General features: G+C 42.5%; 1 protein-coding gene across 2 annotated transcripts in view; it reads right to left on the reverse strand.

The window, feature by feature from the left end:
- The window catches only part of mpp7a (MAGUK p55 scaffold protein 7a), a 144591-nt gene that overhangs the window by 53677 nt on the left and 76036 nt on the right, over window positions 1-14878 (reverse strand). For both annotated transcript variants that reach the window (XM_079360677.1, XM_079360676.1), the window contains exon 6: window positions 8102-8233. In XM_079360677.1, the coding sequence (XP_079216803.1) occupies window positions 8102-8233 (132 nt within the window). The remainder of the gene's footprint in view (window positions 1-8101; window positions 8234-14878) is intronic.

Genomic DNA, 14878 nt, shown 5'->3' on the forward strand with positions numbered 1-14878 from the left:
GTGCAAACACTCTTAAGGACAGAGGCTTTTCCATGTCAGCTCTAAAAATAACTGGACATGTTTTAAAGGTTTCATGACATACTCTGGATTGTTAAATATGTATTATGCTGGATTGGCCGAAAACACTCTGAGTTAGATAAAAAAAAAAGTATTGCATAAACTGTCATTGCCAAGCAAATCAGTTATTTCACTGCATAAAGATGTTTTATAACTATTTTTTAATGGGTTGATCAGGATGGTATTGAAAATAGCAATAATGTGTGACTGTGTGACTTTAAAAAAACTACATCCAGTAAGACTTCATTTTTCAGCTCGTGTCTCCATCATATATGTGGTCCAAATGACTCGTGAGGTCAGAGGGATCGGCCGGAGTCTCGAAGGTGTAACTGTGAGACGAGAGCATTTCTTTCTCATCAGCTAAATAAATTAAAAGGGTCAAAAGAAATAAAAGAAAAGACGTGGATATCGTCTTTCCGAAAAGAAAAATGAGAGAATTTGCACTGTAAATACTATACTGTAAAAAACATGCTTTAAATTGTGCTCCTGCCGACTGCTGTGTTGACTGCTGTGTTTAGAGATATAAGTACAAGTGTAGTGGAAACACATGCTGGCATTCTTCACACCAGATGTCGACCCAAAGGAAAGAAACGTTATGGATCGAGTCAGTCAGTAGAGAAAATGTACAGGATTTGCACAGTGAATATTTATAATTAAAAAAAATGCAGGGTGAATCTGGATGAACAAATATCATTCAGCTTCTCTATTATACAGCAGAGCTTTACAGGTATGATTGAACCTGGAACTATGTTGTCTTAGTCTTTGTCTCGGAGGTCTGAATGAGTAAAGCTAATAGTTTTTGAATCACTCAAGAAGAGTTGTCACAATAATAACAATAAAAAACATTTAAATATTATACTAGTGAAACTCTAATCATATTATTGATACCTGTTTTGAGACTATAACAACAAGTTTGCACCCAACATTGTGTAGTTACTCGTTTTTGAAGGCAGACTCCTGCACACTGTAAATAGTGTCACCATCAGTTGTGTAAGTTTCTCTTTCACTCAGCTCTAAATGTTAAACGGCCTTGAGTTTGTATTCATTCAAAGTGCTTTTTACACCACATTCGCACACTGATGGCAGAGGATGCTAAGTAAAGTGTCCATCAGTATTACCTGAACACATTCAGACACATCAATATGCAGCTGACGCAGCAACAGGAGTCATTTCGGTGTCTTGCCCAAGGGCACATCGACGTGTGACTGCAGGCCTTCCACTTTAAGGACGACCGATCTAATCATTAAAGATCTGCATCAATAACAGTCATTCATTCATTTTCAAGTGATTTATCTCTAATGCACATTCAAACAAAACCTTCACCTCAAAGCCACAATACCTCACGTAAAAACACAAATAACAACAACCTATTTGTAAATACAAACAGTCAATCAGCAGCACCCACACTGCTCCTCACTTGTCTCCTGCTTTGGAGCGTGGCTCTCCATCTTCCTCCATGGCAGCTCCCCAGACACTGTGGCCTAATCCATCAAGTGAAAGATGAATTGCTTTTAAAGCACATGGGTCTAACTTTAAAACACTAACATGTGTGCTGTCTGCTTTAATCTCATTAACCGCTCCATTAATTCTCAGGGTCATTACTTTCCCCTTGCTCCCCTCACTCTGATGTAAACAGACAATAGAAGAGTCACTTTTCTTTAAAGCACACGCATCAACCTAGTCTGTCTTTGATAACTGTGTCAATCAGGAAGTTCTCCAAAAGGTCATCAGCACAATTCAGACTTGAGTCATTGTGGAAACCTCTGTTGGTATATATAAACCAACAGACAGTTTTAAACACGTCAATACAAAAGCATGCTGACTTAATCTATTTGAATGAATGTGTTTGTGAAAGCTTCCAGACTAATGAATCACAGCAGATCGGACCGTCCTACTTGTGTCAGAGAGGAGAAAATGCCCGCCTAATGCAGATGAGAAAAGCATGGCATGTCACGCTGCCAACTGCTCATTACAGTGACGGAAATTCATGGAAAACTAAGTTCATCAAAAAAAAACAAAAAAGAATCGATCACAAGACTTTCCTGTCCTGCCGCAATTATCGACTCGCTTATAAAGTTAAGAATATCCACTGACATCAATCACACAGTTGGAGTTTTTACAATAATAATGTTGGACACGTCATCTGCATTTGTATGCAAAGCAACTGTAGCTTTGAAGTGGTGGCTCCATAATGAGAAGTCCAGCCGATCCACTGGTATCCATGGCGGGGGCGGCAGGGTAGCCAGGGCTTGTAGTGGTATAGCCTTATTGATTGCTGCTAGCTCGTGCCAGGAAGGATGCTATGGAGGCTTGGACTGCCAACTGGATGGCACAGATCCTGCAGTCTACAATTTCCATTAGGTTGCCACCAGTGACACCAAGTCAAAATGGGAAAACCAAACCTGTGTGTGAAACAACCCAGAACAAAGGCAAAAAGGGGTAAGAGGAGAGTGAAAGAGGCTGACATTGATCCTGTCACATTCCTGGCAGTGGAGGTAATAAAGATGCTAATGATGCCTAACAACCTGGTATGGAAGCGTTAAGGGGGAAAAGATGGATAGAGTGTCAATTTTGGAGCAGCAGGAACCATTTTGGGCAAATAGTGAGCAAAAATCTGTGTGCTTGAACAGCAGATATATGCACGGCAGAGGAGGGAGAAAGGGAAAATCCATAGGCCTACTTAAGGCTTGAAGGACAGTGAAATACATTACAATTAACCTCTTAAACGCCTTAAATGTTTTTACATCATGTCCAATAAAATGTGTTACCAAAAATTTAAATGCACAGGAATTACCAGAGAAATTGACTTAATGGCAAAACCAGACGAAAGGAAAAGGGAGAGGAAGCAAGAGAGACTGAGCAAGAGAAATATGGTGCGTAGGAGGACGACTTCAGATGAACTATGAGGAGGAAGTGAATGAACGGCAAACTGACATCGATGAGAGTCAGCACCTACTGCGTGTCACCGAGCAAGCTGACGAGTGATGTATAAAACGTCCGGGAAAACAGCGGGGCATACGCAACAAGTTCTCCAAGTCTGTTATGTACATCTGCCCCGGGCAGCGACAACATCCAAATGAGAGGAACAGAGCCGGCCACAGCAGGCTTGTTAGCCTCTAATGTTCTCACATCATAGCAATGGTCACCCTGAGCAGCTGTGGTCGACCTTTATGTGGGCGCTCAAAGTCTTCTTTTGCTACTTAACGTATTTTCTGTGTGTCAGGAATTGGGTTTCCCAGAATTCCTTGGCATGAATTTGTTGTCTTCCTGCGTCAGGTTAAGAAGTTTGTACACCAACTCCTTCCCTGGATACTTTTCCAGTTCCTCCTTGGGAATGCTGAATTATTCCCAGGCTACACGAGATGTTATCCCACCAGCATTCACAGTGTTTATATCGGGGAAACCCAGAAAATTTCCAAAGGGAGGAGCCCAGGAGGCATCGTTTACCGATTCCTTTAGCGCCTCATCTGACTCTCTTGGATGCAAAGTGCAACTCTACTCAAAGCTCCTTCCAGGATTCTGAGCTCCTTATCCTATCTCTAATCTGAGCCAAGCCAAAAAGCCAAGGACAATGATTTCAGCAGCTTGTTTCCCAGTGTCAGTCTTTGTCATAACGAAAGGTTAATGTTGACTTTAAAAGGTAATATTTAAAGCTCGGGCTTCTTGACAGTTTGTTGAAACGTCTGCCTTTCTAATGGCACTGCTTAAGTCCAGGTATTGATCTAATGAGGCAAGACTCTTTCTTAACCTAAAGCAAAGCATGCAACAGTATGTCAGCGGGACGTCCTCATTCTTGGAGGAGCTAACTTTGAACCAAACTACAACAGTGACACAAAATCAAATATCGGAAAATAAATTATTAAGTTTTAGGCTAAAGCAATAAAATAAAACTTTCTGGGGAGATTTTTAGACTAACACAAAACAATTTTTCTCTCTGTACAAACCTCCACCATCCCCTCCTGCCAAAGATGATTTGGTTGTTATTTGTTTGTCTTTTTAGAGCACATGGAAATCTTTCAGTTTTTAAAGTTTGTCGAGTCTCCTCCAGTCGTTCCCGTCATTATGCTTCTAAAAACAGCGTCCCTGAGTGGGCGGGGCTTTTTCTCTCCTGCCACATGATTGCAGGTTTAACGGTAAGAGATGGAGGGGTTAACATGAACAAAAAAAAAAAAACAATGCATAAAACATGTTTGAGTGTGTGAGTGAAACATACACAACCTGAACCAAACTGTCAGTGTAAATGGAGTTGAGCTTTTTTAGTCTTCTGACCACTCAAACTCTTACACCACATGTCTGCACATTGACTCTCTGATGGTACCGGCTGTTGGTACAGTGACCATCAGAACCAACTAATCCCATTCATACAAAGGTATACACCACTAATGAAGAAGCAGAAGTAACTTTAGCTTAAGCGTCTTGCCCAAGGGCACGTCGGGCATGTAGCTGCAGGAGCTGGGGATCGAAACCTCGACTTTCCAGCTAAAAGATGAAACCATGTACCAACTGAGCCACCGTGTGAATACAGAGCTAAGAACAACAAACCAACAGTGAGTTTTAATCAACAATTTATTTCCAAAGGGTATCATTGATTTCAGCATTATTAATATTCTGAATTTGCCCGTTCACACCACAAAAGCTTTTAAGGTGTTTTTGTTTTTAAGCCGAGGCTTCTCTCGAAGCGTAACACCAGTCCATTCTGACTGGCACCAGCATTTTTCACCTGAAGCAAAGCTCACCCGTACATCAACGACACTGCCACATACTCAGCACTGAAGTAACCAACTCGCCTTGACAATTTAGACCCCCCCTGAAGTGTTCTGAAACCTTATCCTAAGCAGCACATTTTTTGATGAGCTGATGTTTTTGTGTGCACACGTTTACGCTGCTCTCTAATGATTTCATTGTCCTGAAACTTTCGCCAATAAATCAGCCGAACTGAGAGAGCAGCCGGCGAGCGGGCAGAGAGTTCAACAAGAAAGAAAGAAAGAAAGAAAGAAAGAAAGAAAGAAAGAAAGAAAGAAAGAAAGAAAGAAAGAAAGAAAGAAAGAAAGAAAGAAAGAAAGAGGGGGATAAGAAGAGGAAGGAATTCCTGGAAGATAGAGTTATTAAAGTTGACCTGAAATGTGGTATAAAGTAACACTGAGAAATTACAGCAATTAACCAGAGCTACTGAACACAATCCTCTCAACTAATCACAATTAGCCTAATGGATGCCTCATAAGGAAAGGGGGCCTGCGTGCTTAGCACAGAACTACTGAATGAGACAAAGGCCAAAAGAGAAAATAAGGGAGAGTAAAGTAATAAGAGACGAAGAGGAAATTAGATCTTGTACAGCCAGGTTGCTATGATGTCAAGTTAGAGAATTTCAGGCTGATTATGTCAAATTGCGAGTTAAAGGGCACATCCAAATCAATTTGGTGCGGCAGTGAATGAGGAGCCTGCACAATTAGATGGTTTTCTGTTGCTAAGTGGAATGGCTGTGACTTCACCCGGAGGTTCTGACCCGCAGGATCTTTTCTTAACGTCGGTTTGAGTGCTCATTAGCTCAGCTTACCTTTAAATGCAAAATGTGAAGGGGTCCGTCACAAAGTCAGAAAAACATAACTGCATTCAATGTACATCAACATGATTTGTTTTTACTTTCACAAAGGTTATTGCACATTTTTTAAGATGATCGAAACTATTACTTAAATGGCAGAACGCCCATTTCATGACCACAAACTAAAGCTCTGAACTGACATGTGAATCCAGGAATTTAGTTTCAAGATGACCCAGGAGAACGGACAACCCAAAGTGCCAGGAGACTGCCGGCTGGATGTGCACTCTGTTGGTAAACCGGGCAGAAAGAAAAGACTCTCAAACAGGATTCATATGCTGCACACTTAAAATGTTTCCCATAACTCCAAAGAGGACATGCTTATTGTCCAGTTTAACTTGTGTTTTCCCACTGCTGTGCTGTGCAAGGATCTGATATGGAAAAGTCTGCAGCTGTAGCTGTTATATTTATGAATGACCTTTCTTTTTCTTTTTTTTAAGCAAGTTATGGCTTGATTTTCTGCTATGATTCTCATTTTGTTACCAAGAATGAACATAATTAAAAGTAGCTGAAGGAAACTAAACAGCCATTGCAATAATATTGGTAATAGTTGGTATTTGCTATATTTAAAGAGTGGTGTTAAATTTAATCTCTCTCAAATTGGATGAGTATTTTTAAACCAACCTGGCATTGACCCCTCAAAAGAACAGTGGAGGCCCAGCACCTTCTCTGTTTACATACGGTGGTGACTTTGAAACACACATTAACCGATGTGCAGCCATAACACATAAACTGAGTAGCTATATTACTTCAAATATATATCCTACATAATTAACACCTTTAATATTGTACAATAATATGCAACATCACACATCATAAATGTGTGTTTCAAAAGTTCTCAGGAGCCAAATCACCAAGACAAGAAAGATTTAAGTTGTGTAATGGAATAACACCAGCCAGATAATTAGACTGACCGGAGTGGGTGTAAATCACATTATGGTTTCAGGGAATGTGATCCAGCATCAGACTCGGGAGAGGCAAGAGCAGGAAGCGCTGGCGACAATGTGTGTTGTGAGAGGGAGCGTGAATTCCTCTAACCCACATTATTACGTTCAACAGCTCCACCGAACATGCAACAGGGCAGGAACCCAAAAATGGCTTAGGTGTGTTCTTCTTCCCCTCGGGGTGTGGTGAGAGGAGGACGCCGGCCTGGAGCCAAGATGGTGGTCAGGGTAAAAAACCACAAAATGAAAATAGAGGCGGCTGAGGCCAGGACATGTCCAGCCTGGAGCAGAGATGGGAGTGCCCTTGGGGCACAACAAAGTGGTATGATGACAGATGGAGGCCTTTGAGAAGCTACTGAGTACTTGCGTGGTGGACTGTTTACATTTTGCAAGACACTGAGGTCATCAAAAAAAAAAGAGAAATCACAGCAGCAATGGAAAATATATAAAGATAAGATAACACTCCACACAGCAAAAAAAAACCAAACGAAACGAAAACGAAAACGAAAGCGTTTGGTTGGGTTGACAAGCCCAATTTGAAATGTTCCTCATTAGCTAACAAGACAAGGGGAATGCATGGAAAGAAATCTATCAGACAACTTAAACTTCAACCACGTTGATGTCGCTGACGTACAGTTTGAGTCCCAGGCGAGGACAGACGGGTGGTTATTGACATCTGGGACGATGTCTGGAGAGCATGGACATGAAGCACGATACAAAGACCGAGCGACACTGACCAGAGTAGAAGAGGAAGCTGGTCGCAGACACTGAGCCCAGACGGGCTGAAAATACTCATGGCCAAGATCAGGGTAATTGCGGACGGTTTCAGCGCGCTTACAACTTCAAGGTTGTGGGTCAATTTCCCACATGTAAAAAAGCCTCAAAAGCATGTATGGTATTGGCCTGGCTTGTGGTGTGGCTACTGCTTTGAATCAGGCAGAACTCCAGATTCAGAGATTTGTAAACAAAGTCTGGATAGCAGGATTTCTTTATGACATAGAAACCACACATAAAGCGGCAAGCTTCATTAAAAAGGTCCCTTACACTGGAACGTCAGGATGTGGACATGTTGAGACCACCAAAACCAGCAGACTTCCAATTCATATATTATCATGATTTAAATCTTCTGAATGGATTTATGATCTCAACAGCTCATTACAAATCTTCCTCAATGCAGCATGATGCTGTTTTTGTATACGCTGGTTATGTTTAGAGAATAAATGGATGTATGCTTTAGGGCCTAGTCACCACCACTAAGACCCATCGACCAGGACAGAGACGTGGCGATGCATATCCACACTTTTGCCCAAGCATGGTCACTCGTGGTTTCATAAAACCCGGGCCACAATGGGAGAAGATTCAAAACCTTTGTGTTCAAAATGGAACACAAACATGGTCAATACTTACACCATGGATGCTACCTCGACTTTCCAAAACCATCTTTCAAAACATTCAAAACCAGTGGACACAAGTCTTTAAGGTTACTGTAGAAGAAAAGACTCACGAGAGGTTCCTTGTTTTTGACCAGCCTTATTATTTTCACTGAATCCTCATCATCGTCGAGGTCTTCAGGCAGCGGCGGTAGCTCGGGGTCGTAACTCTTCTGGGCAACAGTGTCATGGACCGACAAAAGGCTCTGGAGAGAGGAGAGGGATGAATGGAGGGGGGGAAAAAAAGAAAAGACACAGGTTATCAGTCAAATCATAAATGCCTTTGCTTTACCTTGGCCTAATTAGCTAAGTAAAGAATAGCAATACATGCTATCAAGAATATCATCTATCATTTCCTGGTATGAGAAAACGCAGAAACTGCAGGGAGGTTATGAATTGGGGTGTCTCCCTCAAAAGCTGGGTGATGGATTTAAAAGCATTCAGAGCCAGAACTTGTAGCTACTTGGGTTAATTGTCATTAGGCCCATGTTCTCCCTCCCATACATTTCTTTGATTAGAAGCAGCCGGCCGACGCTCAGCACAAGCCGCAATTCTCAGGTGGGTGTGGCAACCTTGGCCACCCTTTATAGTACTTGTGCTTTCCAGGGCACAGTGCTGAACACTCAGAGAGGCAATGTTCTGCACTCTTCAGCGGCAAGCTCAAAGTAATGAAGTTCTCAGCCGCCTCAGATATTTCACACGTTCACGAGCAGACATAAAAAAAAAAAAAAAAAAAATACAGACGAAACGCAGACAAGAATGATGCCATTGAGACGTTCATTTTTCAAACTATTTAACGACTCCATGTCCAGGACCGAGATGCAGCTGGACGCGTGCTGCTTTTTCCGTGGTTGTGGAGGAGGGGGGGGATTGAGAAAAACATCTTCCACGCCATGTGCCAGACGAAGGTAGAAAGACAGAGCAAGAGAGAGCGAGGAATATGGTGAGAAAAGGAGCCGTGTGTTTTATGACATGAGAGCATGCTGCAATACAGCGTTCAAGATGTTGCTAACTGGGAGCAGATGAGAGGAGGAGACAAAGCTGAAGCTCTGAGGACAGGATGCACTCACACAAGCTGACCAAACACATGCAAAGGCAATCACATATTGTAATACCTGTGAGTAGAGTTTGATCAGGTGTTTTGGGGTAAAGGTAGTAAAACCAATTTCCCCCACAGACTTGAAGAGTAACCAAATATTCAATGAATTTAATCCTTGTTTGCTCGTCTTCATTTTTTATCTTTAATGGATTACTTTCCTAAAATGTTCCCAGCATCGTTTCCTGGGAACAAGCCTCCTGACGTTCATCTGCACCGTACACAAACACACACTTTGCATTGTGTCGTTTGTCTGCGGATGCTGTCATTATGGTTTTGAAATACACTCTTGGAACGTCAGAAACAAAAGCTTTTTGCAGATGAAGACAATAAAAAGTCAACCGAAGTGGAGAGGGGGTTCAATGTGACAGATTGTATTTTTATTATAGCGCCGCATGTCGAGTCACAAGTCGGGAGGACGGAGAGTTCAAGTCTGCCATGAGCTTGTGGTATTGATTTTGTTACGTTCAATAAACTCGAGTTATCGCCAGTGAACGGAAGGAGCGATCCATTCAGAGCTGAATAAATGATGACAGGGAAAATATTCACAGAAGGTTGTTTCAGATTATACAGCAGCCATCTCTCTTTGTTTTTTACCGTCTTTTCCTGGTTTTTTTTCTACCACTTTGAATACTAGAAATTCTATTTTAATGCATCCATCCATGTAGAAAAATTCCTGAAAACATCCTTGAGTGAAAGTTCGCCTGCTCAGTGACGGCAAACATCAGGAAAAAAAAGAGTGTGATTTTTTGAGTTTGAGTTCTAGTACGTGCAGGTGTGTGGCTCTCTTTATGCTGTTAGACTGCCAGTCACAGCACCTGATCTGGCTGCCAACAACATGCGAGTCAGCCAGGCGTCTGTCAGCCTCTCAGCAGGGCGGGACACAGAGCAGAGTAGGGATGTAAAGATTGATCGTGGAGCAGTTAAAAATCGATTTAAAGGTGTTCGAATCGGTTCTCTTACAAAAAAAATGGATCGCAGTCAAATCAGCAGCTGTAGAGCGGAGCGGAGGAGGTTGGTTGTAATAAGCCGGCGTTATCAGGGCAGTGGAAACATTTTGGCTTCCCAAGAGAGAAAATAAAAGAGGTGAGAAGATAACAGACGGTGTGCAAATATTACATGATGCACTATTTAATCAACAGCACAATGAGAAGCTCCAATCACCTTCAGATTCTCTACAAATAAATCGTCAGAGAATCGCATCGTGAGCTCAGCACTGTGAGTTGAGTGAATCGTTACATCCCTAACAACGAGGCTGCAAAAGTGCTGAAACTAACTGGTCGACAATCCAGAAGATTTAAACCAACCTAAAAAATAAAATGTTCATCATTACAGCACTTTTGTTTGTTTAACCTTCCTGACGTTTTTTAACTTGTCTGGTTTAAAGACAACATGAACTCAGCTGAATAATAACCAAATCTAGTCAGAAGAAATCTGCAAACATGTTGATGCTTTTTTGAATTGATGTGCATGTAAAGTGGACGCCTAATGCCCTGGTTTCATTTTGTCAACACTGGAGGTTGCCGATTGGTCAAAAGACAATTTAACAATGTTTGGAGAAGAGAGCATGTATTTACTGTTGCTGCACAGAGCTGTTAAAGATCTCACCTCGTGCCTTTAGTTGGCCTACTGCATGTTCTAGTACAAAAAAGTCATGGAAACTACAGATTTGAAAATTCACACAATCAAACCATTAACTTTGAATCTGAAATGTATTTCATCCTCTGTTAATACTCTGAATAATCTCCATACTCTAAGGTACTCTGACATCTTGTCCTGGATATATCTAGAGAAAGGCTTTCAGTTTAAAATGTTGAGACTGGTATAAGGAAACATAAATCAGTTAAAGCTACTATGGAGACTTTTTAGCTGGTTAGGATATTTAATTTGTGATATATTTGACTGATAAAAGTTAAAAATAAAAAATAGAAAAAATAGTCCTTCATCACCTTGTATTTTGTTCTCAGGCTCAACCTTTCCTCCACTAACCACCAGTTTCTGTTTCCCCTGAACTCCATCCATCAGGCCTAATATCCTGACCTGTGAGTGTCCTCTCGTCCATGCCACTTCCTTAAATCTGGCATTGCTCCCCCAAACCGCCACACTCTCCCCCACGGCCATGCCTAACAACCCGTAACAGAACCACAGCTAATTCCTTGTAAAAACTTTTGAGGAAGTAGCAAAAACAGCTGTATGCTAATAGATAGCACATGGCTGGTGACCGTTGACATGCGAGTACAAGTACACAGGTAGAGCGGAGGTCTGTGGATGGAAGCTTACTTCCTGGCCTGATATGAGTCAGTGGGTCTTGTTATGCCTCGGTGTCAGTGGGTTAGCCGCCTTAATCAAATCTGGGGTGATATCCTCGTGTCGGCCCTGCAGCTCAGGAGGTATGAGAGACGTAAAGAAACATGAAGGGAAGCGAAACCACCCTTGTTTTCCAGGCATCCCGTCCTTCCTCAGTTCGTGTGCTTGTGTTCATTAGGCATAATAGGGATCCTAGAAAAACAGATCACCGAGCTTGACTAAATAAACCAGCTCGTACATTCCTGGCATTGGCCTCTCATTAAAGCCCCCTGGTCCTGTCACCGGGCCGCTCCTTTTTCAGCTGGCGGTGCTGGATCTGTGCGGGGTAACTGCCCCCCCCCAGGCGGGAGCGATCCTGCTGTGTGAGTGAGGCTCTGCTGTAGACCAGCTGGGATCTGACACCCACCCCTCTGTAGGCCTTGAACCTCGGCAGGCATCGCCCTGAATCAAACACATTCTGCAGGCATGTAGACCCCAGTACCTCCATACACGCCGACGGAAACAGCCGGCCATCATAATTGGCACTTTCATCACTGTCAATATTAGTCTTGCTGAGGGGGTCTAATATGTTCGAAAGTTGTTTTTTCATGTGCAAATCGTAAAAGAGAAAGTTTGAGGCTAGAAAAGAGCGGGGAGTTTTACAGGGGCTGATTTATATCCCCACCCTAGGAATGGATCATTTCAGCCATAATTAAGAGTGATACAGTTACTATCGCACAGAGACGCCATTCAAAGGCAGCAGCCATCTGCTTGTGTTTTACACCCCTGGCCTGGTGATTTACACTGAGGCTGGCTGGTATGGGATCAAGCGCCCTGGAGGACAGATGGAGAGAGAAAAAGACAGAAAGTCTTCATGTGTTTTTCTTGAAGCCTGAATTCTGTCAAGAAGGATAAGACACAGTGACAGAGAAACGTCAGGAGTGACTGCGAGTCCTTCCTCGAAACAGACACACTGGAAATAATCTATATTTGACCAAGTGTTTGTGCTAAAGCCAGCAAGGAGCACGGCTGGTCTCTTAGGCCCCGGTGCTCAAAACTTTGACAGAAACCCAAAAGTGAGGTCATTGATCAGGTTGAAAAAGAGCGTGCAAAAGTTTAAACACGTATGAATGCCGATCACTCAACTTGACGATGCTGTCCTTTAAAAAAAAGTTAAGAGTTGACCAAAAGACGATAAGTACCAAGCCTGTATAAATCTAAAGGACACAGGGTTTTTTAGTTGACTTTTGTCCATCACTTGATGAGGAAAAGTTTGGCTGACTTCGTTGTGCACTTTCGTGGAGTTCTGCTGTGGAGACCAGAGCGACAGCATTCATGAAGAAGGTTTTCGGCTCCGGCTGAACAGAAGCAGAAGTCGGTGAGAGGGTCTGATGACGGGGCAAACGCAGAGATCGCCATCTCTCTTCAGTCATATCTGATGAAGCCCAAGTGAGGAGCTTCTTTTGGAGAACAAATACACGACGGGTTCTAAATGAGTTGTGTGATCTGTAGTCAAGGAGGTGACATCTCTGAGGCCACTGACATGTCTGCTGGGGAAGATAAACTCGCCATGGCTTCGGTTAAAGAAAGAGTCCAGTGTTTCTTCTATTAAGATTTATTTTCTTAGATTTTTCTTAGAGACATGACAGAGGATAGAGTCTGAAATCAAGGAGGGAACAAGTGGACAATGATATGCAGGAAAGGAGCCGCAGGTCGGGCTGCTCGCTGCGAGGAAAACTGCCTTTTGTACGTGAGACGGGGGAACTAACCACAAGACCACAGCGCCAAAAAGTCCAGTGCTTTGAACTTAAATTAATTTTTCTTAGTTTTTTGTTGACTTGGTTTGTTTGTCGACGAGTGTTTCACATCGAAATCCTTCAACAGGTCTCGTGGGATTTTGTTGCAGATTTTACAGCCTCTTTTCCGTTTGTCACCTGAAACCATCAACAACGAAGCCGGGCAAACAAACCCTGAACCAAAACTACAAACACTGACCTTCAAACACTTGAAAAGTCGTATTGATAATGATACAGGAAAAAAGTTTAGCAGAAGAACAAAATACGAACATTGAAAAATTTCACTTTTTCATTCTGGTTTGAGTTTTTTAATTACTTTTTTATGTCACTGTTTTATCAGCTAGTTTCTCTTTACCACGACAGATTAGTTTTCAGAGTCACCTTATTGGCATGAATGGGAGAGTTTGAGGGGAGGAGGCAATGGCAGCTTGATTTACATCTGATCTGCACGTTGAAGAGAACTGACCCTGAACACATCTTCTGCCTGGCACGAATTCACCTCGACGCACAAAAAGACTTTTTCCATCCAGGATTTCTTATCAATGCTGAATTTAGCTGTCACTGTCTTGGATCCATAATCGACTGCAAACCAATAACTTGTGCTGTTATTAATCATCTAGGCTGCAAAATACAACCGATAAGGACCAGATAAAGAAAATGTTTAAAAAAAGTAAAAGGTAGAAGAATTCAAACAACCATGACCAGACATCTCTTTATCAGTTTGTTCAGACCAAGAATGTGCTTGAAAATATTATCCTTAGCTGCAGAGTTCAGTTTGAGCTTTTTAAAAAGGTATCCAGGTGTTCTACCTGCCCATCGACCCACACAGGAGGGTGCAGATGAACGCATGGCGATCGTGTCCCATCTCCCGCCTTCACCTCTCCTCGACTCGTCAGTTTTTTTGCAGAGCTTTCCGATCAGCGATTTTCAGAAACGTCTGCGTCGTGATGAATTGATCCTTCGCTCTGCCAAATTCCTTCTCAGTAAGCGAAATTTAAAAAAAAAATAAACGCAGGGTTTCTGACACAGGCATGCCTCACATGGCGAGCGCACTAATTGTTCAGCCGGAGCATTTCACTGAAGGATGACAGAGACGGACGAGAAGGCAGCGGCTCAACGTAGCAAAGCAGGAGAGGAAGGCTGTGATCGATGAGTATGGATCTGCAATCACAACACGTCTTCACCTTTGTGTTTGTTAATTGCCAGTTAAATATAATGAAGGTAATTAAACCTGATACCGTTCACTCATGCTTCGTCCAGGTCTCATAATGATCCGTCTTTCTTCATGTGTACTACTGAATCGATTCTAAAATGACATCACCTGCGTTGATGTCCAAATTTCCACATGTGGATCTGAATTGTGAGCTCGATATGTTTTGGACCCCCCCTTTCTTTTAACGACCTTTGACTCTTTAGTGTGTTTGTGCATGCGTGTGTGTGTGTGTGTGTGTGTGTGTGTGTGTGTGTGTGTGTGTGTGTGTGTGTGTGCATTGAGGTGTTAAGGGGGAGGGGCTTCATGCTGAGCTGTTGTTTCTGGCAGTCCAGCTCTCCTTGTGTCCCGCCATGATCGTGAAGTCAGCTCCGTCTGGCTGAGACACCTGCAGCGTCTGATGGACGACTTTTGAAAATGAAAATGTGTAAATTCATTTTGTAGCTGTTTGTGTCTGGATAAC

The sequence above is a fragment of the Symphodus melops genome, assembly GCF_947650265.1.
Source record: "Symphodus melops genome assembly, chromosome: 14".
Classification (NCBI taxonomy): Eukaryota; Metazoa; Chordata; class Actinopteri; order Labriformes; family Labridae; genus Symphodus; species Symphodus melops.